Source organism: Schistocerca gregaria, unplaced genomic scaffold (assembly GCF_023897955.1).
Source record: "Schistocerca gregaria isolate iqSchGreg1 unplaced genomic scaffold, iqSchGreg1.2 ptg000333l, whole genome shotgun sequence".
In the NCBI taxonomy this organism is placed as follows: domain Eukaryota; kingdom Metazoa; phylum Arthropoda; class Insecta; order Orthoptera; family Acrididae; genus Schistocerca; species Schistocerca gregaria.
This window is the reverse complement of record NW_026061799.1, coordinates 8,948,143-8,969,324: the sequence shown is the minus strand read 5'-3', so window position 1 is coordinate 8,969,324 and position 21,182 is coordinate 8,948,143. Positions and strand designations below refer to the sequence as shown.

General features: G+C 26.4%; 1 protein-coding gene and 1 long non-coding RNA gene across 2 annotated transcripts; both read right to left on the bottom strand.

The window, feature by feature from the left end:
- Positions 1-2,164: 2,164 nt before the first annotated feature.
- On the bottom strand, positions 2,165-2,564 carry LOC126306421 (NADH-ubiquinone oxidoreductase chain 5-like). The gene has a single exon (XM_049992056.1). It carries the CDS (start codon positions 2,486-2,488, stop codon positions 2,189-2,191), a length of 300 nt encoding a protein of 99 aa, XP_049848013.1. The 5' UTR covers positions 2,489-2,564; the 3' UTR covers positions 2,165-2,188.
- A 13,219-nt stretch (positions 2,565-15,783) lies between these two features.
- Positions 15,784-19,693, bottom strand: LOC126306441 (uncharacterized). Its single transcript, XR_007553542.1, has 2 exons — positions 19,555-19,693; positions 15,784-15,962 (listed from the first exon to the last, which is right to left on the bottom strand). It is a non-coding gene; the product is annotated as an uncharacterized LOC126306441 (long non-coding RNA).
- Positions 19,694-21,182: the final 1,489 nt, after the last annotated feature.

Below are 21,182 nucleotides of genomic sequence, written 5' to 3'. Positions count from 1 at the left end.
TATATATATATAATAAATAATTTATATTAATATATTACATTTAATTGAAATTAAAGTATTATAAGTTCATCTTACCATTATCAATTGATTATTTTAATGCAATTATTTACCTAGGATTATAGCTACTTATGTTTTTAGCTTAAAATAGGTTATTATAATATAATATATATAATAATATGTAATTTAATATTTAATATTATTATAATTGGATATAATAAATAAAATTATTAATTTAAATATAAAATATTATAATTAATATAATTATTTATATCCAATAGGAATTCAACCCTTTAACCCTATACAAATTCCATTACTTAATACAGCTATTCTTTTAGCATCAGGAGTAACAGTAACATGAGCACATCATAGTTTAATGGAATCTAATCATACTCAAGCACTACAAGGATTATTCTTCACAGTGTTATTAGGACTATACTTTACAATACTTCAAGCATATGAATATTGAGAAGCACCTTTTACCATTGCAGATGCAGTTTATGGATCAACATTCTTTGTTGCAACAGGATTCCATGGTTTACACGTAATTATTGGAACAATCTTTTTATCAACATGTCTACTTCGACACTCAATAAATCAATTTTCACCAAGACATCACTTTGGATTTGAAGCAGCAGCATGATACTGACACTTCGTAGACGTAGTATGATTATTCATATATATCTCTATTTATTATGAGGTAGATAATTGTTTTTCTAGTATAAATAGTACATTTGACTTCCAATCAGAAAGCTTGATATAAATCAAGAAAAACAATTCTAATTCTATCAACAAGAGTTTTCATTAGATTTATTATTCCAATAATTGTTATAATCCTGGCAACAACACTATCAAAAAACTTAATTAATGATCGAGAAAAAAGATCACCATTTGAATGTGGGTTTGATCCAAAAAGATCAGCACGAATACCATTCTCAATACGATTCTTCCTAATCGCAGTAATCTTTTTAATTTTTGATGTAGAAATTGCACTAATTCTACCAATTGTAATTATTTTTAAAACTTCAGACATTATAATCTGAACAGTATCAACAATATTTTTTATTCTAGTTCTATTAGGAGGACTATACCATGAATGAAACCAAGGAGCATTACAATGAGCAGAATAAAGGGTTGTAGTTAAATATAACATTTGGGTTGCATTCAAAAAGTATTGATATTATCAATCAACCTTAAATAGAATAAGAAGCGAAATATTGCAGTCAGTTTCGACCTGGAAGATTGGTATGTACTACCCTTATTCTTATTAATTGAAGCAAAAAAGAGGCGTATTACTGTTAATAATATAATTGAACTATAATAGTTCCAATTAAGGAAATGTAAAGCCAATATGAAAGCTGCTAACTTTTTATATTAGCGGTTAAACTCCGTTAACATTTCTAAAATTTATATAGTTTAAATAAAACATTACATTTTCACTGTAAAAATAATATATCTATATTTATAAATACTTAAAAGTAAAAATACTTCCTTAACATCTTCAGTGTCACGCTCTAATTATAAGCTATTTAAGTAAACGAAAAACAATATTACCAAAATAAATATTCAAAAAATAAAAGTTAAAAGATAAATCTTGAAATTAGAATCATATCAACCTTGAATATAACCAATTAAATAAATAAATAATCTATATAAACCTTGACCACCAAGTAATTCACCTCAACCATAATCAAATGAGTTAGATGAATAATAACCTATTTTTAAAGGAATATATCTAATAAACTTAGTTGAAAGAAAAGGTATAAATCATATAGAACCAGCAAATCTAACAAAAGAAAGTATACTTAAAGAAAATAAATTATGAGAAAAATCAAAATTAGAAATAAGATAACCTAAATAAGCACCTAAAATAACAACTGTAATAGTTAAAAACTTTAAATAATAAGGTAAAGCAATCACATGAGGAATAGGAAAAATTAATCAAGATAAAAGACTACCACCAAAAACAGCAACAAACAATAGACCAATTATTCCAAATGAAATATAATAACCCTTATCATCAAAAGAAAATCTAGAATAAAAATTATTATCACCAGATATTGAATAATAAAACAAACGAAAAGAATAAGAAGCAGTTAAACCAGTAGAAAAAAATAAAGAAAAAAAATTAAACAATTAATTCATCTTAAACAAACTATCTCAAGAATTAAATCCTTTGAATAAAATCCCGCTAAAAAGGTATTCCACACAAAGATAAACTAGAAACATTAAAACAAACTGAAGTTAAAGGTATGAAATTAACAATTGATCCTATAAAACGAATATCCTGAGAATCCTTCAAATTATGAATTATTGAACCTGCACATATAAATAATAATGCCTTAAATAGAGCATGAGCCAATAAATGAAAAAATGCAAGCTTTGGATAACCTATAGCCAAAATTCTTATTATTAAACCAAGTTGTCTTAAAGTAGAAAGAGCAATAATCTTCTTTAAATCAAACTCAAAATTAGCGCCCAATCCAGCCATAAATATAGTTATACAACCAATTAAAAGTAAAAATCAACCACAATTATAAGTATCCAATATTGGTCTAAAACGAATTAATAAATAAACACCAGCAGTAACAAGAGTAGAAGAATGAACTAAAGCAGAAACAGGAGTAGGAGCTGCTATAGCAGCAGGAAGTCATGAAGAGAAAGGAATCTGAGCTCTCTTAGTTATAGCTGCTAAAACAATTAATATAGTAATGAGCTTTATTTCAAAAGAATTAGAAATAAAATCATAATAATAAATATAATTTCAACCACCAAAATTTAACATTCATGCAATAGAAATTAAAATAGCAACATCACCAATACGATTAGAAAGTGCAGTTAATATACCAGCACTATAAGATTTTACATTTTGATAATAAATAACTAAACAATAAGAAACTAAACCTAAACCATCTCAACCTAATAAAATTCTAATTAAATTAGGACTAATAATTAAAAAACCTATAGAAAGAATAAATAATAAAACAATAATAATAAAACGATTTATATTCTTTTCACCAGATATATAATCCTCTCTATAATAAATAACCAAAGAAGAAATATATATAACAAAAGATATAAAAATAAGAGATATTCAATCCAAAATTAAAGTTATAACAACTATAGAACCATTTAAATTGAAAAGCTCTCACTCAACAAAAACTCTATAATCAATTATTAAATAATAAATACCTAAAATAAAAATTATAGTTCTCGAAATAAACAAAGAAAAAAAACTCAAAGAACAAATAGAAAATAAATTCACGGCCTAAGATGAAAAACTTCATATCATTGATTCCACAAAACAATATTTTTAATTAAAATACTTAAGTAAACTAAACAAAGAAATATTCACCCTTTAAACAGAGAATATTTAAAGGCAATCAATGTAAAAGTAAAAGATGATATTCACGAAAATAACCAAGAGAACAAGTATAAACACCAGAATAATAATTCCCATGCTGAGAATAAGAATATATATACAAAGTATAAACAGCTCTAAAACAAGATAAAAAAATCAAAGCAAAGAATCTAAAAGAAGATCAAGATATAATTCTATTTAATAATCTAATTTCACCTACCAAATTTAAAGAAGGAGGAGCAGCCATATTTGATGATCTTAAAAGAAATCCACATAAAGCCATTCTTGGCATCAAATTAATTATACCCTTGTTAATTAATAATCTTCGTCTACCTAAACGTTCATAAATAATATTAGATAAACAAAATAACCAGAAGAACATAAACCATGACCAACCATTAGAGAAAGAGAACCTACACAACCTCATCAATTCATAGTCATCAATCCACCAATAACCATTCTTATATGAGCAACAGAAGAATATGCAATTAAAGACTTTAAATCAACTTGACGAAAACAAATAAATCTTGCAATAACACCCCCAGATAAACCTAAAGACAATCAAAAATAATTAAACTTTAAACCCAAATAAGAAATAACCTTTATAACACGAAAAATACCATAACCACCTAACTTTAATAAAACACCAGCAAGAATTATTCTACCTGAAATAGGGGCCTCTACATGAGCCTTAGGAAGTCATAAATGAACCAAAAACATAGGTATCTTAACTAAAAAAGCCAAAATTATAAATACATAAAACATAAAATAATAAGAACCAAAATCAACCAATAAAGGAAAATATAAAGTATTAGAAAAATCATAAACCTTAAATAAAACTAATAATAAAGGTAATCTAGCAACCAAAGTATAAAAAATTAAATAAACACCAGCCTGCAAACGCTCAGGTTGATAACCCCAACCCAAAATTAAAAGTAAAGTAGGAACTAATCTAGCCTCAAAAAAATATAAAAAGAAAGAAGACTTAATCTAGCAAATGAACAATAAAGCATAATTATTAAAATCAAAACCATAAAAACAAAAAAATTAGAATGATATGAACTTAAATAAACTGAATCTCTAGCAGTGATTATTCAAGAAGAAATCCAAAAACTAAGTAAATTAAACTAAAAGAAAAATAATCAATACCAAAATAATATCTAATTATATTCAAATCAGCATATGAATAAACACAAATTATAAAAACAAAACCCGAAAGAAACATTAAAGAATGAACCAACCATCAACAATTATTTAATAAACAAAGAGGGATCAAAAAAATAGTTATAAATAAATACTTTAACATAAAGATAAACCAAAAGAATTAAAAAAATCATTACCATGAGAACGAATTATTGAAACTAAAATAGAAAGACCTAAAGCACCCTCACAAACAGAAAAAACTAAAAAAATAACAGGAAAAAAATAATCATAATCAAACTCAATAAGAAAAACAATAACTAACATAAATAAAGAAAGAACAATATATTCTAATCTCAAAAGAACCATTAATAAATGTTTACGTTTAGAAGAAAAAACATAAACACCAGCAAAATAAATCAATAAAGAAGTAAAAATAGAGAATACAAACATTAGTTTTAATAGTTTAAAAAAAACGCCGGTCTTGTAAACCGGAAATAAGTCCAGCCCCCACTTTTAAAACTTCAGAGGTGGAAAAGCTTCCATCATCGGTCCCCAAAACCGGTATTTTAAATAAACTAACCCCTGAAATGATCAAAATAATAATTATATCATTATCAAATGTAATAAATATTAATTTTATTAAATTAAGACACCCAATATCAATAATGCTTTTTATTATCCTTCAAACCTTCCTAGTTGGATTAATAACAGGAACAATAATAGAAAGATATTGATTATCATATATTTTATTTTTAACATTTCTTGGTGGTATACTAGTATTATTTATTTACATTACAAGAATTGCATCAAACGAAATATTTCAGCCTAAATCAATCACTATAATTATTACATTAATAATGTGAGTATTTATCATATTAATATTAATTATTCGAGATATATCTATATTTATAGACTTTTTCAAAAACACCGAAACTATAAATATTGATAATTCAATCAATTATCAAGAAATAACAATATCTTTAGAAAAATTATATAATAGACCAACATTCATTATTACAATAATAATAATAATTTATTAATTTTTAGCACTACTAGCAGTTGTTAAAATCACCAATATTAATCAGGGACCTATTCGTAAAATAAGATAATTACTAATGAATAAACCCTTATGATTAAGACATCCTTTAATTAAAATTATTAATAACTCTTTAATTGACTTACCTGCCCCAACAAATATTTCATTTTGATGAAATTTTGGATCCCTATTAGGGTTATGTTTGGTAATTCAAATCGTAACTGGACTATTTTTAGCTATACATTATACATCAAATATTGAAATAGCATTCAGTAGTGTAGTACACATCTGCCGAGACGTAAATAATGGTTGAATTATCCGAACCTTACACGCAAATGGAGCATCTATATTTTTTATTTGTATTTACTTACATGTAGGACGGGGAATTTACTATGGATCTTATATATATATACATACCTGAATAATTGGTACAGTGATTTTATTTTTAGTTATAGCAACTGCATTTATAGCATATGTCTTACCCTGAGGCCAAATATCTTTTTGAGGTGCAACAGTAATTACTAATTTATTATCAGCAATCCCATACTTAGGAACAGATTTAGTCCAATGAGTATGAGGAGGATTCGCTGTTGATAATGCAACATTAAATCGATTCTTCACATTCCATTTTGTATTACCATTTATTATTGCTGCTATAGCAGCAATTCATTTATTTTTTCTTCACCAAACAGGATCTAATAATCCTCTTGGACTAAATGGAGATATTGAAAAAATTCCATTCCATCCATACTTTACCTTTAAGGATTCTATTACATTTGTAATAATAACATCATTATTAATTATACTATGTTTAATTAATCCTTACCTATTAGGAGATCCAGATAACTTTGTACCTGCCAACCCATTAGTAACACCAGTTCACATTCAACCAGAATGATATTTCCTATTTGCATATGCAATTCTACGATCTATCCCTAATAAGTTAGGAGGTGTTATTGCATTATTTTTATCAATTAGAATCTTAATAATTTTACCATTTTATAATAAAACACCATTCCGAGGCATTCAATTTTACCCTATTAATCAAATTTTATTCTGAATTATAGTAGTTGTTGTATGCTTACTAACGTGAATTGGTAAACGACCTGTTGAAGAACCTTATATTATAACAGGTCAAATCTTAACAATTATTTACTTCACATATTTCTTAATTAATGTCCATGTCGCAAACGCATGAGATAAATTAATTAAGGAATAAAGTTAATTAGCTTAGGAAAAGCATATGTTTTGAAAACATAAAATTAGAAGTTTAACTCTTCTATTAACTTTTCTCAAAAAATTTCACTAAACAAATGAGATAAATAAAATCTTTAAACCAACAAAGAAAATAAAAAAATTCAAAGATAAAGGTAAAAAACTTTTTCAAGCTAAGTACATTAATTTATCATAACGGAACCGTGGTAATGTTCCACGAACCCAAATAAAACCAAAAGATATAATAGCAAGCTGAATAAAAAATATAAAAGAATAAAAATCACCGCCCAAAAAAATTAAAGCCAATAACATTCTTATGAAGACAATTCTAGTATATTCAGCTAAAAAAATTAAAGTAAAACCACCCGCACCATACTCAATATTAAATCCTGAAACTAACTCAGATTCCCCTTCAGCAAAATCAAAAGGAGTACGATTAGTTTCAGCTAAGCAAGAAGCAAAACAAGCTAAAGCTAACGGAAAAGAAATAATAATAAATCAACAATAAAGCTTTATTTTTTTTCTACTGGTTTAACTGCTTCTTATTCTTTTCGTTTGTTTTATTATTCAATATCTGGTGATAATAATATTTATTCTAGATTTTCTTTTGATGATAAGGGTTATTATATTTCATTTGGAATAATTGGTCTATTGCTTGTTGCTGTTTTTGGTGGTAGTCTTTTATCTTGATTAATTTTTCCTATTCCTCATGTGATTGCTTTACCTTATTATTTAAAGTTTTTAACTATTACAGTTGTTATTGTAGGTGCTTAGTTAGGTTATCTTATTTCTAATTTTGATTTTTCTCATAATTTATTTTCTTTAAGTATACTTTCTTTTGTTAGATTTGCTGGTTCTATATGATTTACACCTTTTCTTTCAACTAAGTTTATTAGATATATTCCTTTAAAAATAGGTTATTATTCATCTAAGTCATTTGATTATGGTTGAGGTGAATTACTTGGTGGTCAAGGTTTATATAGATTATTTATTTATTTAATTGGTTATATTCAAGGTTGATATGATTCTAATTTCAAGATTTATCTTTTAACTTTTATTTTTTGAATATTTATTTTGGTAATATTGTTTTTCGTTTACTTAAATAGCTTATAATTAGAGCGTGACACTGATGATGTTAAGGAAGTATTTTTACTTTTAAGTATTTATAAATATAGATATATTATTTTTACAGTGAAAATGTAATGTTTTATTTAAACTATATAAATTTTAGAAATGTAAACGGAGTTTAACCGCTAATATAAAAAGTTAGCAGCTTTCATATTGGCTTTACATTTCCTTAATTGGAACTATTATAGTTCAATTATATTATTAACAGTAATACGCCTCTTTTTGGCTTCAATTAATAAGAATAAGGGTAGTACATACCAATCTTCCAGGTCGAAACTGACTGCAATATTTCGCTTCTTATTCTATTTAAGGTTGATTGATAATATCAATACTTTTTGAATGCAACCCAAATGTTATATTTAACTACAACCCTTTATTCTGCTCATTGTAATGCTCCTTGGTTTCATTCATGGTATAGTCCTCCTAATAGAACTAGAATAAAAAATATTGTTGATACTGTTCAGATTATAATGTCTGAAGTTTTAAAAATAATTACAATTGGTAGAATTAGTGCAATTTCTACATCAAAAATTAAAAAGATTACTGCGATTAGGAAGAATCGTATTGAGAATGGTATTCGTGCTGATCTTTTTGGATCAAACCCACATTCAAATGGTGATCTTTTTTCTCGATCATTAATTAATTTTTTTGATAGTGTTGTTGCCAGGATTATAACAATTATTGGAATAATAAATCTAATGAAAACTCTTGTTGATAGAACTAGAATTGTTTTTCTTGATTTATATCAAGCTTTCTGATTGGAAGTCAAATGTACTATTTATACTAGAAAAACAATTATCTACCTCATCAATAAATAGAGATATATAAGAATAATCATACTACGTCTACGAAGTGTCAGTATCATGCTGCTGCTTCAAATCCAAAGTGATGTCTTGGTGAAAATTGATTTATTGAGTGTCGAAGTAGACATGTTGATAAAAAGATTGTTCCAATAATTACGTGTAAACCATGGAATCCTGTTGCAACAAAGAATGTTGATCCATAAACTGCATCTGCAATGGTAAAAGGTGCTTCTCAATATTCATATGCTTGAAGTATTGTAAAGTATAGTCCTAATAACACTGTGAAGAATAATCCTTGTAGTGCTTGAGTATGATTAGATTCCATTAAACTATGATGTGCTCATGTTACTGTTACTCCTGATGCTAAAAGAATAGCTGTATTAAGTAATGGAATTTGTATAGGGTTAAAGGGTTGAATTCCTATTGGAGGTCATAGTATTCCCAGTTCAATTGTTGGTGCTAATCTTCTTCTAAAGAATGCTCAAAAAAAAGAAACGAAAAATAATACCTCTGATGCAATAAATAAAATTATTCCTCATCGTAATCCAATTGATACAAATCCTGTATGTAATCCTTGATATGTTCCTTCTCGTACTACATCTCGTCATCATTGAATTATAGTTAGTAGGGTAATTCCAAATCCAATTATGAATAAGTTAATATTAAATAGGTGGAATCATTTTGATAGTCCTGATACTAGGACTATTGCTCCAATTGCTCCTGTTAATGGTCAAGGTCTATAGTCTACTAAGTGGAATGGGTGGTTTGAGTGAGTTGTTAACATAGGTTTAATATACTTCTCTAGAATATAGAGTTCTTAGAATTGAGAAAACATAGGCTTGAATTATTGCTACTGCTGATTCTAGAATTAATAGAAGTATTTGTCCAATAATTAGTAATGAGATTAAGTTTATTGCTATAGATGGTCCTGTGTTTCCTAATAAGGTTAATAATAAGTGTCCTGCAATTATATTTGCTGCCAACCGTACTGCTAATGTACCTGGTCGAATAACATTACTAATTGTTTCAATTAGTACTATAAATGATATTAATGCAGGCGGTGTACCTTGTGGTACAAGGTGTGTAAATATATGATTAGTATGGTTAATTCATCCAAATAATATAAATCTTAGCCATATAGGTAGGGCAATTGCAAATGTTAATGCTAAATGTCTTGTTCTAGTAAAAATATAAGGGAATAATCCTATGAAATTGTTAAATAATATTATAATAAAAATTGAGATGAAAATGAATGTTGTTCCATTAAATGATTTTGGTCCAAGAAGTGTTTTAAATTCATTATGTAAGGTTAAATTTAGTTTATTTCAGATAATGTTAATTCGTGATGGTGTAAGTCAAAATAGTGATGGGATTAATAATAGTCCTAGAAATGTTCTAGTTCAATTTAATGATAAATTAAAGATGTTAGTTGATGGGTCAAATGTTGAGAATAGATTTGTTATCATTTTCTATTTAAGTTTTTTATTTCAATTGTTCCTTTTTCTGCTCTTTTAATAAGGTTAGGTTTCAATGAGAAGAAGTTTATTTGATTAAACAAGATTAATGTAGCTGAAAATAAAATGAATAGTGAGAATCATATAAGAGAGGATATTTGAGGGATTTGGATATAATTTCCCCATCAGAAGTAGTCGTTAATTTACTATTATTTGGTTTAGGAGACCATTACTTACTTTCAGTCATCTGATGAATTTCAAGGTGTACTAATTTTTTTTAGTTACTTTAGATTGACACTCTAATGTTATTTATTTTAACTAACTCCTTAAATTATCTTAGATAATCACTTAATAAATAAATTTACTGAAGTTCTTTCAATTACAATTGGTATAAATCTGTGGTTTGCTCCACAGATTTCTGAGCATTGTCCACAGAATAATCCAGGTCGATTTATTGTGAATGTTACTTGATTTAACCGACCTGGCGTTGCATCAATTTTAACCCCTAATGCAGGAACTGCTCATGAGTGTAGAACATCTGATGCTCTTGTTAATACTCGTACTTCTGTATTTATTGGTAGGATTGTTCGGTTATCTACATCTAGTAGTCGGAATCCATCATTTTCTAGGTCTTGTTCTGGTGTTATATAAGTGTCAAATTCTACGTCTATGAAGTCTGAATATTCATATCTTCAATATCATTGTCGTCCAATGGTTTTAATTGTAATTATTGCATCTACTGAATCATCAAGTAAATATAATAGTCGTAATGATGGAAGGGCAATAAAAATTAATGTAATTGCTGGTAAAGCTGTTCAGATTGTTTCAATTAAATGTCCATGAAGTATATTACGTTTAGTATAGGCAATAAATAAGATATAACTTAGGGCATAACCTACAATTACTGTAATTAATAATAATACGACCATAGTATGATCATGAAAGAATGATAATTGCTCCATTAATGGTGAAGCTCCATCTTGAAGAGATAAATTTGATCATGTTGCCATTAATAAATATTTTCTAATAAAAGGTCAAACCTTTATTTGTAGAGCTTAAATCTACTGCACTAATCTGCCATATTAGAATCTAGAGATTAATGGTAATTCTGAGTAACTATGTTCTGCAGGAGGGTTATTTTGTAGTCATTCTGTTGATCTTCTTATGTTAGCTCTAAATATAATTGCTCGGTTTGTAATCATTCTTTCTCATATAATTACAATGAATATAATGATTCCTACAATAGAAATTGTAGACCCAATTCTTGATACTACGTTTCATGATGTATATGCGTCTGGGTAGTCAGAGTATCGTCGAGGTATTCCTGCTAATCCTAGGAAGTGTTGAGGAAAGAATGTTAAATTTACTCCAATGAATATAATTGTAAATTGGATTTTTAATCATGTATTATTTATAGTTAATCCTGTAAATAGTGGATATCATTGAATGACACCTCCTATAATTGCAAATACTGCTCCTATAGATAATACATAATGAAAGTGGGCTACTACATAATATGTATCATGTAATACAATATCAAGTGATGAATTTGCTAATACTAATCCTGTTAATCCACCAATTGTAAATAGGAAAATAAATCCTAGAGCTCATAATAATGGTGGATTGAACTTGAATTTAGTTCCATATAATGTAGCTAATCATCTAAATACCTTAATTCCTGTAGGTACAGCAATAATTATTGTTGCTGATGTAAAATATGCTCGTGTGTCAACATCCATTCCTACTGTAAATATATGATGTGCTCATACAATAAATCCTATTAGTCCAATTGATAGTATAGCATAAATTATACCTAATGTTCCAAATGATTCAATTTTTCCTCTTTCTTGACATACAATATGTGAAATAATTCCGAACCCCGGTAGAATTAAAATATAAACTTCTGGGTGTCCAAAGAATCAAAATAGATGTTGATATAGAATTGGGTCACCCCCTCCTGCAGGGTCAAAGAATGATGTATTTAAATTTCGATCTGTTAATAATATAGTAATAGCTCCTGCTAAAACTGGAAGTGAAAGAAGGAGAAGTAATGCTGTAATAGCTACAGATCATACAAATAAAGGTGTTTGATCTAAAGTTATACTTTCTGATCGTATATTAATTGCTGTTGTAATGAAATTCACTGCACCAAGAATAGATGATACACCTGCTAAGTGCAGTGAAAAAATAGCTAGATCTACAGATGCACCCCTGTGTGCAATAGCTCCTGCTAGAGGAGGGTAAACTGTTCATCCTGTACCAGCACCATTATCTACTATAGAAGATGTAAGAAGAAGGGTTAGTGAAGGTGGTAGTAATCAAAAACTTATATTATTTATTCGTGGAAATGCTATATCTGGTGCACCAATTATTAGTGGAACAAGTCAATTACCAAATCCACCAATTATAATAGGTATTACTATAAAGAAAATTATTACGAATGCATGAGCTGTAATAATAACATTATAAATCTGGTCATCCCCAATTAGAGATCCGGGTTGGCCAAGTTCAGCACGAATAAGTATTCTTATTGATGTTCCTACTATTCCTGCTCATGCTCCAAATATGAAGTATAAAGTACCAATGTCCTTATGGTTTGTTGAGAATAATCATTTTTGCGGTAAGATGGCTGAATTTTAGGTGGTAGACTGTAAATCTACTTATGAGATGTTTTCTCTCTTATCATATTTAGGTCTTATATTCAATTATGATTCTAGACTGCAATTCTACAGGTGTAAAATTTTACTAAGGCCTAAAAGATTATTCTTTTAATTATAACTTTGAAGGTTATTAGTTTGATTAACTTAAGTCCTTAGTATAATGAAATTAAGGTTGATGTTGAAATCAATCCTATTGTTGAAATTATTACTGTTATAGGAAGAATGATTCTTGATTTTTGGGACTTTATCTTTATAGATCACGAATTTTCTGTGTATGATATAATTAGAGCTGAGAATCTAATACGTATATAGTAGTAGAGTGTAATTGTAGTTAATACAACTATAATAGTTATAATAGTTGTTATATTGTTTTCTATTAATGATTGTATTACAATTCATTTTGGTAAGAATCCAAGGAATGGTGGTAGTCCACCTAAAGATAATAAAGATAAGAATATTATATTTCTGGCTGAATAAATTTGATTTATGAAAAATAAATTTATTTGCTTAAATAATAAAACTATAATTAATCTTAATAGTGAGTAAATAATGAAGTATAGTTCTCAGATGTGTCTCTGACTGTTAATGATCTAATTATTCAACCTAGATGTCTGATTGATGAATATGCTAAAAGTTGTCGTAAGGATGTTTGATTTAAACCTCCTATTGCCCCAATAATAATTCTTAAGATAATAATTGTTCAAATAAAAGTTCTTAATTGAATACAATAAGATAAGACCATTATTGGGGCGATTTTTTGTCATGTTATTAATGTTAAACAATTATTTCATCTTGATGCTCCTATAACTTCTGGAAATCAGAAATGGAAAGGTGCAGCTCCAATCTTTAATAATAGTCTAGATCTAATTATTATTGATGGGATAAATTCTGTTTCCCATCCCATGGGATATTTTATTTGAATCAGCAAAATTGAAAATAATAATATTGTCGATGCTATTGCTTGGACAATAAAATATTTAATTGATGATTCATTTATTATTATAGTTTTAGTTCTTGTTAGGAGCGGAATAAATGAAAGTAAGTTGATCTCAAGTCCTATTCAAACCCCAAATTAGGAATTTGATGAAATGGACAGGATGGTTCCTATCATTAATGTTGATAGGAAGAGAAGTTTTGTAGAGTTGTTGGTCATTAAAAAGGAGAGGATTGATACCTCTATAAATGGGGTATGAACCCATTAGCTTGTTTAGCTTACCTTTTTACATTAAGGTGTATGATGCACGTTAGTTTTTGATACTAAAGGAGGTAGTTTAATTCTATCTTATGTAATTTTAATGAAGGTAATTTTATTTACTTTATTTACCCTATCAAGGTAACCCTTTCATCAGGCACTTCATTTATTTAATATATAAATCGAAAGTTTTTTTTGAAATTCTTTTATGTATTATTTTGTTTAATTAGGATTAATTTATCCTGCTCATTTTATTTATATATATATATATATAATAAATAATTTATATTAATATATTACATTTAATTGAAATTAAAGTATTATAAGTTCATCTTACCATTATCAATTGATTATTTTAATGCAATTATTTACCTAGGATTATAGCTACTTATGTTTTTAGCTTAAAATAGGTTATTATAATATAATATATATAATAATATGTAATTTAATATTTAATATTATTAGAATTGGATATAATAAATAAAATTATTAATTTAAATATAAAATATTATAATTAATATAAATAATTATATAAATTATTATAATATAATTATGTAAATTATCTTTAATTAGATTATTTAACTAATATATATGAAAGTTAACTTAATATAAAAAAAAGAATTCATATTAATAACATATTATATTAAATTACATAATTGTATAAAATATATTTATTATATTATTTAATCTTTCTTTATTTATTAGTGAAAAGAAAGATTAAATAAGAAAGAATATAATACATTTATTGCTATACATGTTCCATATTAATCTTTAATTATATATAATAGAGAAGTTGTTGTGGTCATACATAGGGGCGTTTCTTTTTTTTTTGTTAATGGTTGTGGTTTTTTTCTTTTTTTTCTTTAAATATTTGAATCTTTTATTTTTTCCTGAATTAATAGATTTAAAATTTTCTTATTTTTTATTTTTAAAATTTTTATTCTTGCTTGTTTATTCACTTTTTCTTTGTATTATATGTAAGTTTTGTTAGACTAAATGTTCTTTTTGCAGTAATTTGATTTAATTATCAAGTGATTTTGGATTTAGCAATTGATTTAGTATCGGCATAATTCGTGCCAGCAGCCACGGTTATACGATTGATACAAGTGAATATTATTGGTTAAAACAGTTGTTTATATTATTAGGGTTGAAATATAAATTTGTAAGGTGAAATGTTAAAATTTATTTGTGGCCCTTTTTATGAATCTGTGTAATTTAAATAATAAACTAGGATTAGATACCCTATTATTTTAAATGTTAATTATATTTACCAGGGTACTATTAGTTAAGGTCTTTAAACCCAAAGAATTTGGCGGTATCTCATTCCATTCAGAGGAACCTACCCATGATTGATAATACACGATTTACTCTACTTAACTTATTTTTTTGCATATCTCCGTTATCAGAGAATCTTTTTAGAGTTATAATTCTCAAGATTTATAATTATAAAATATTTCAGGTCAAGGTGCAGCTTATAGTTAAGAGGAGGTGGGTTACAATAGGTTTTTGTTTATAACGGATTTGATAGTGAAATACTGTTAATGAAGGTGGATTTGATAGTAATTTAATTTATTTAATTTAACTGATATTGGCTCTGAGATGTGTACACATCGCCCGTCGCTCTCATTATTGATTATTCTATTTTATTTTAAAGTAGCTTCAATTTAGATGAGATAAGTCGTAACATAGTAGATGTACTGGAAAGTGTATCTAGGAAGAGTTTCAAGATATAACTTATTAGTAAAGTGTTTCATTTACACTGAAAATTTTTCTGTGCAAATCAGGATATCTTGATTATTTATTTTATTATATTTATTTTTTGTTTATTTAATTATTTAATATAAATAATTTTATTGTATTTTTGTCTTAGTATATTTTATAGAATTGATTTTTTAAATTATAGTTTATTGGTAATGTAAGTGTTTTATGAAATATTATTTTAAATTTTTTTAAGTAGATTTTATTTATTGTACCTTTTGTATCAGGGTTTATCAAAATTTTAGTATTTATTTTTCTTGTCTCGATTTGGGTTGATTTATAAATAATTTATAGTTAATGTATCATAATTATTATTAAATTATTTATAGAAATGAGATGTTAATCGTTTCCCAAGATATCTAGTTTCTTAAGAAAAAATTTAATTTTTTAAAGTTATTTGTTTTTATTTAATTTTTTAAGTAAAAATATTAACTTATTTATTCTTTAAGGGATAAGCTTTGAAGTTAATAACCTATAATTTATTTTATAGAAATATAATAGTAAGCTTTAAACCAGCTATCTTTAAGATTACGTTTTAGTTCATTATTTTTTATTTTGATTTAATAAATATTTTAGGTTTTTTATTAAGATTATTAATTTAATTTTAAAATTTTTGTAATAATGATAGAATTAGTATATTTATTTGTATGAAATTTTTACCTTGTGAACTTATTATAAGGAACTAGGCAAAATTGATTTCCGCCTGTTTATCAAAAACATGTCCTCTTGTTTATATTTTGAGGTCTGGCATGCTCACTGAGCGTATTTTTAAAGAGCCGCGGTATTTTGACCGTGCAAAGGTAGCATAATAATTAGTCTCTTAATTAGTGGCTGGAATGAATGGCTTGACGAGAAATCAACTGTCTCTTAATAAATTTTTGAATTTAACTTTTGAGTCAAAAGGCTTAAATTCTTCATTAGGACGAGAAGACCCTATAGAGCTTGACATTTTACTTTTATATAGTTTTTTGTTTGTCTTTCTATATTTAATGATGATGTTTTGTTGGGGTGACATGAAGAATAGATAAACTCTTCATTATTATATCATTTATTTATGTTTGTTATTTTGATCCATAATTTATGATCATAAGATTAAGTTACCTTAGGGATAACAGCGTAATTGTTTTTGAGAGCTCATATCGACAAAGCAGATTGCGACCTCGATGTTGGATTAAGAAAAATTTTGGGTGCAGGAGCCCAATGATTAGGTCTGTTCGACCTTTATATTCTTACATGATCTAAGTTCAGACCGGCGTGAGCCAGGTCGGTTTCTATCCTAAGATTGTTAATCCATATTAGTACGAAAGGACCATATGGTTAAAATATTTTTTGTTATATTGATTAATATTAATTTATTTACTATTTTGACAGATTAATGTGTTGAATTTAGAATTCATTTATGTAGATTTTTTCTACAAATAGTATTGATACTTTATGATTTATTTATATTTATTTTGAATTTTCTTTTATTGGTTATTTGTGTTTTAATTAGTGTTGCCTTTTTAACTTTATTAGAGCGTAAGGTTTTAGGTTATATTCAGATTCGAAAGGGTCCAAATAAGGTAGGTTTTGTTGGAATTCCTCAGCCATTTAGAGATGCTATTAAGTTAATTTGTAAGGAGCAGCCAATTCCTATTATATCTAATTACCTACTTTATTATTTTTCCCCTGTTTTTAATTTAATGATTTCTTTAGCCGTTTGAGTAATTTTTCCTTATTTAACTTATATGTGTTCTTTTTCTTATGGATTTTTATTTCTTTTATGTTGTACTAGATTAGGTGTTTATACTGTTATAATTGCTGGTTGATCTTCTAATTCAAATTATTCATTATTAGGTTCTCTTCGTTCTGTTGCTCAAACAATTTCTTATGAAGTTAGTTTAGCTTTAATTTTATTGTCTTTAATTATTTTAATTGGTAGTTTTAATATGTTTGATTTTATAAACTATCAGCTTTATTGTTGATTTATTATTATTTCTTTTCCTTTAGCTTTAGCTTGTTTTGCTTCTTGCTTAGCTGAAACTAATCGTACTCCTTTTGATTTTGCTGAAGGGGAATCTGAGTTAGTTTCAGGATTTAATATTGAGTATGGTGCGGGTGGTTTTACTTTAATTTTTTTAGCTGAATATACTAGAATTGTCTTCATAAGAATGTTATTGGCTTTAATTTTTTTGGGCGGTGATTTTTATTCTTTTATATTTTTTATTAAGCTTGCTATTATATCTTTTGGTTTTATTTGGGTTCGTGGAACATTACCACGGTTCCGTTATGATAAATTAATGTACTTAGCTTGAAAAAGTTTTTTACCTTTATCTTTGAATTTTTTTATTTTCTTTGTTGGTTTAAAGATTTTATTTATCTCATTTGTTTAGTGAAATTTTTTGAGAAAAGTTAATAGAAGAGTTAAACTTCTAATTTTATGTTTTCAAAACATATGCTTTACCTAAGCTAATTAACTTTATTCCTTAATTAATTTATCTCATGCGTTTGCGACATTTATTATATTTATTATATTATTTAATCTTTCTTTATTTATTAGTGAAAAGAAAGATTAAATAAGAAAGAATATAATACATTTATTGCTATACATGTTCCATATTAATCTTTAATTATATATAATAGAGAAGTTCTTGTGGTCATACGTAGGGGCGTTTCTTTTTTTTTGTTAATGTTTGTGGTTTTTTTCTTTTTTTTTCTTTAAATATTTGAATCTTTTATTTTTTCCTGAATTAATAGATTTAAAATTTTCTTATTTTTTATTTTTAAAAGTTTTATTCTTGCTTGTTTATTCACATTTTCTTTGTATTATATGTAAGTTTTGTTAGACTAAATGTTCTTTTTGCAGTAATTTGATTTAATTATCAAGTGATTTTGGATTTAGCAATTGATTTAGTATCGGCATAATTCGTGCCAGCAGCCGCGGTTATACGATTGATACAAGTGAATATTATTGGTTAAAACAGTTGTTTATATTATTAGGGTTGAAATATAAATTTGTAATGTGAAATGTTAAAATTTATTTGTGGCCCTTTTTATGAATCTGTGAAATTTAAATAATAAACTAGGATTAGATACCCTATTATTTTAAATGTTAATTATATTTACCAGGGTACTATTAGTTAAGGTCTTTAAACCCAAAGAATTTGGCGGTATCTCATTCCATTCAGAGGAACCTACCCCATGATTGATAATACACGATTTACTCTACTTAATTTATTTGTTTGTATATCTCCGTTATCAGAGAATCTTTTTAGAGTTATAATTCTCAAGATTTATAATTATAAAATATTTCAGGTCAAGGTGCAGCTTATAGTTAAGAGGAGGTGGGTTACAATAGGTTTTTGTTTATAACGGATTTGATAGTGAAATACTGTTAATGAAGGTGGATTTGGTAGTAATTTAATTTATTTAATTTAACTGATATTGGCTCTGAGATGTGTACACATCGCCCGTCGCTCTCATTATTGATTATTCTATTTTATTTTAAAGTAGCTTCAATTTAGATGAGATAAGTCGTAACATAGTAGATGTACTGGAAAGTGTATCTAGGAAGAGTTTCAAGATATAACTTATTAGTAAAGTGTTTCATTTACACTGAAAGTTTTTCTGTGCAAATCAGGATATCTTGATTATTTATTTTATTATATTTATTTTTTGTTTCATTAATTATTTAATATAAATAATTTTATTGTATTTTTGTCTTAGTATATTTTATAGAATTGATTTTTTAAATTATAGTTTATTGGTAATGTAAGTGTTTTATGAAATATTATTTTAATTTTTTTAAGTAGATTTTATTTATTGTACCTTTTGTATCAGGGTTTATCAAAATTTTAGTATTTATTTTACTTGTCTCGATTTGGGTTGATTTAGAAATAATTTATAGTTAATGTATCATAATTATTATTAAATTATTTATAGAAATGAGATGTTAATCGTTTCCCAAGATATCTTAAGAAAAAATTTAATTTTTTAAAGTTATTTGTTTTTATTTAATTTTTTAAGTAAAAATATTAACTTATTTATTCTTTAAGGGATAAGCTTTGAAGTTAATAACCTATAATTTATTTTATAGAAATATAATAGTAAGCTTTAAACCAGCTATCTTTAAGATTACGTTTTAGTTCATTATTTTTTATTTTGATTTTATAAATATTTTAGGTTTTTTATTAAGATTATTAATTTAATTTTAAAATTTTTGTAATAATGATAGAATTAGTATATTTATTTGTATGAAATTTTTACCTTGTGAACTTATTATAAGGAACTAGGCAAAATTGATTTCCGCCTGTTTATCAAAAACATGTCCTCTTGTTTATATTTTGAGGTCTGGCCTGCTCACTGAGCGTATTTTTAAAGAGCCGCGGTATTTTGACCGTGCAAAGGTAGGATAATCATTAGTCTCTTAATTAGTGGCTGGAATGAATGGCTTGACGAGAAATCAACTGTCTCTTAATAAATTTTTGAATTTAACTTTTGAGTCAAAAGGCTTAAATTCTTCTTTAGGACGAGAAGACCCTATAGAGCTTGACATTTTACTTTTATATAGTTTTTTGTTTGTCTTTCTATATTTAATGATGATGTTTTGTTGGGGTGACATGAAGAATAGATAAACTCTTCATTATTATATCATTTATTTATGTTTGTTATTTTGATCCATAATTTATGATCATAAGATTAAGTTACCTTAGGGATAACAGCGTAATTGTTTTTGAGAGCTCATATCGACAAAGCAGATTGCGACCTCGATGTTGGATTAAGAAAAATTTTGGGTGCAGGAGCCCAATGATTAGGTCTGTTCGACCTTTAAATTCTTACATGATCTGAGTTCAGACCGGCGTGAGCCAGGTCGGTTTCTATCCTAAGATTGTTAATCCATATTAGTACGAAAGGACCATATGGTTAAAATATTTTTTGTTATATTGATTAATATTAATTTATTTACTATTTTGACAGATTAATGTGTTGAATTTAGAATTCATTTATGTAGATTTTTTCTACAAATAGTATTGATACTTTATGATTTATTTATATTTATTTTGAATTTTCTTTTATTGGTTATTTGTGTTTCAATTAGTGTTGCCTTTTTAACTTTATTAGAGCGTAAGGTTTTAGGTTATATTCAGATTCGAAAGGGTCCAAATAAGGTAGGTTTTGTTGGAATTCCTCAGCCATTTAGAGATGCTATTAAGTTAATTTGTAAGGAGCAGCCAATTCCTATTATATCTAATTACCTACTTTATTATTTTTCCCCTGTTTTTAATTTAATGATTTCTTTAGCCGTTTGAGTAATTTTTCCTTATTTAACTTATATGTGTTCTTTTTCTTGTGGATTTTTATTTTTTTTATGTTGTACTAGATTAGGTGTTTATACTGTTATAATTGCTGGTTGATCTTCTAATTCAAATTATTCATTATTAGGTTCTCTTCGTTCT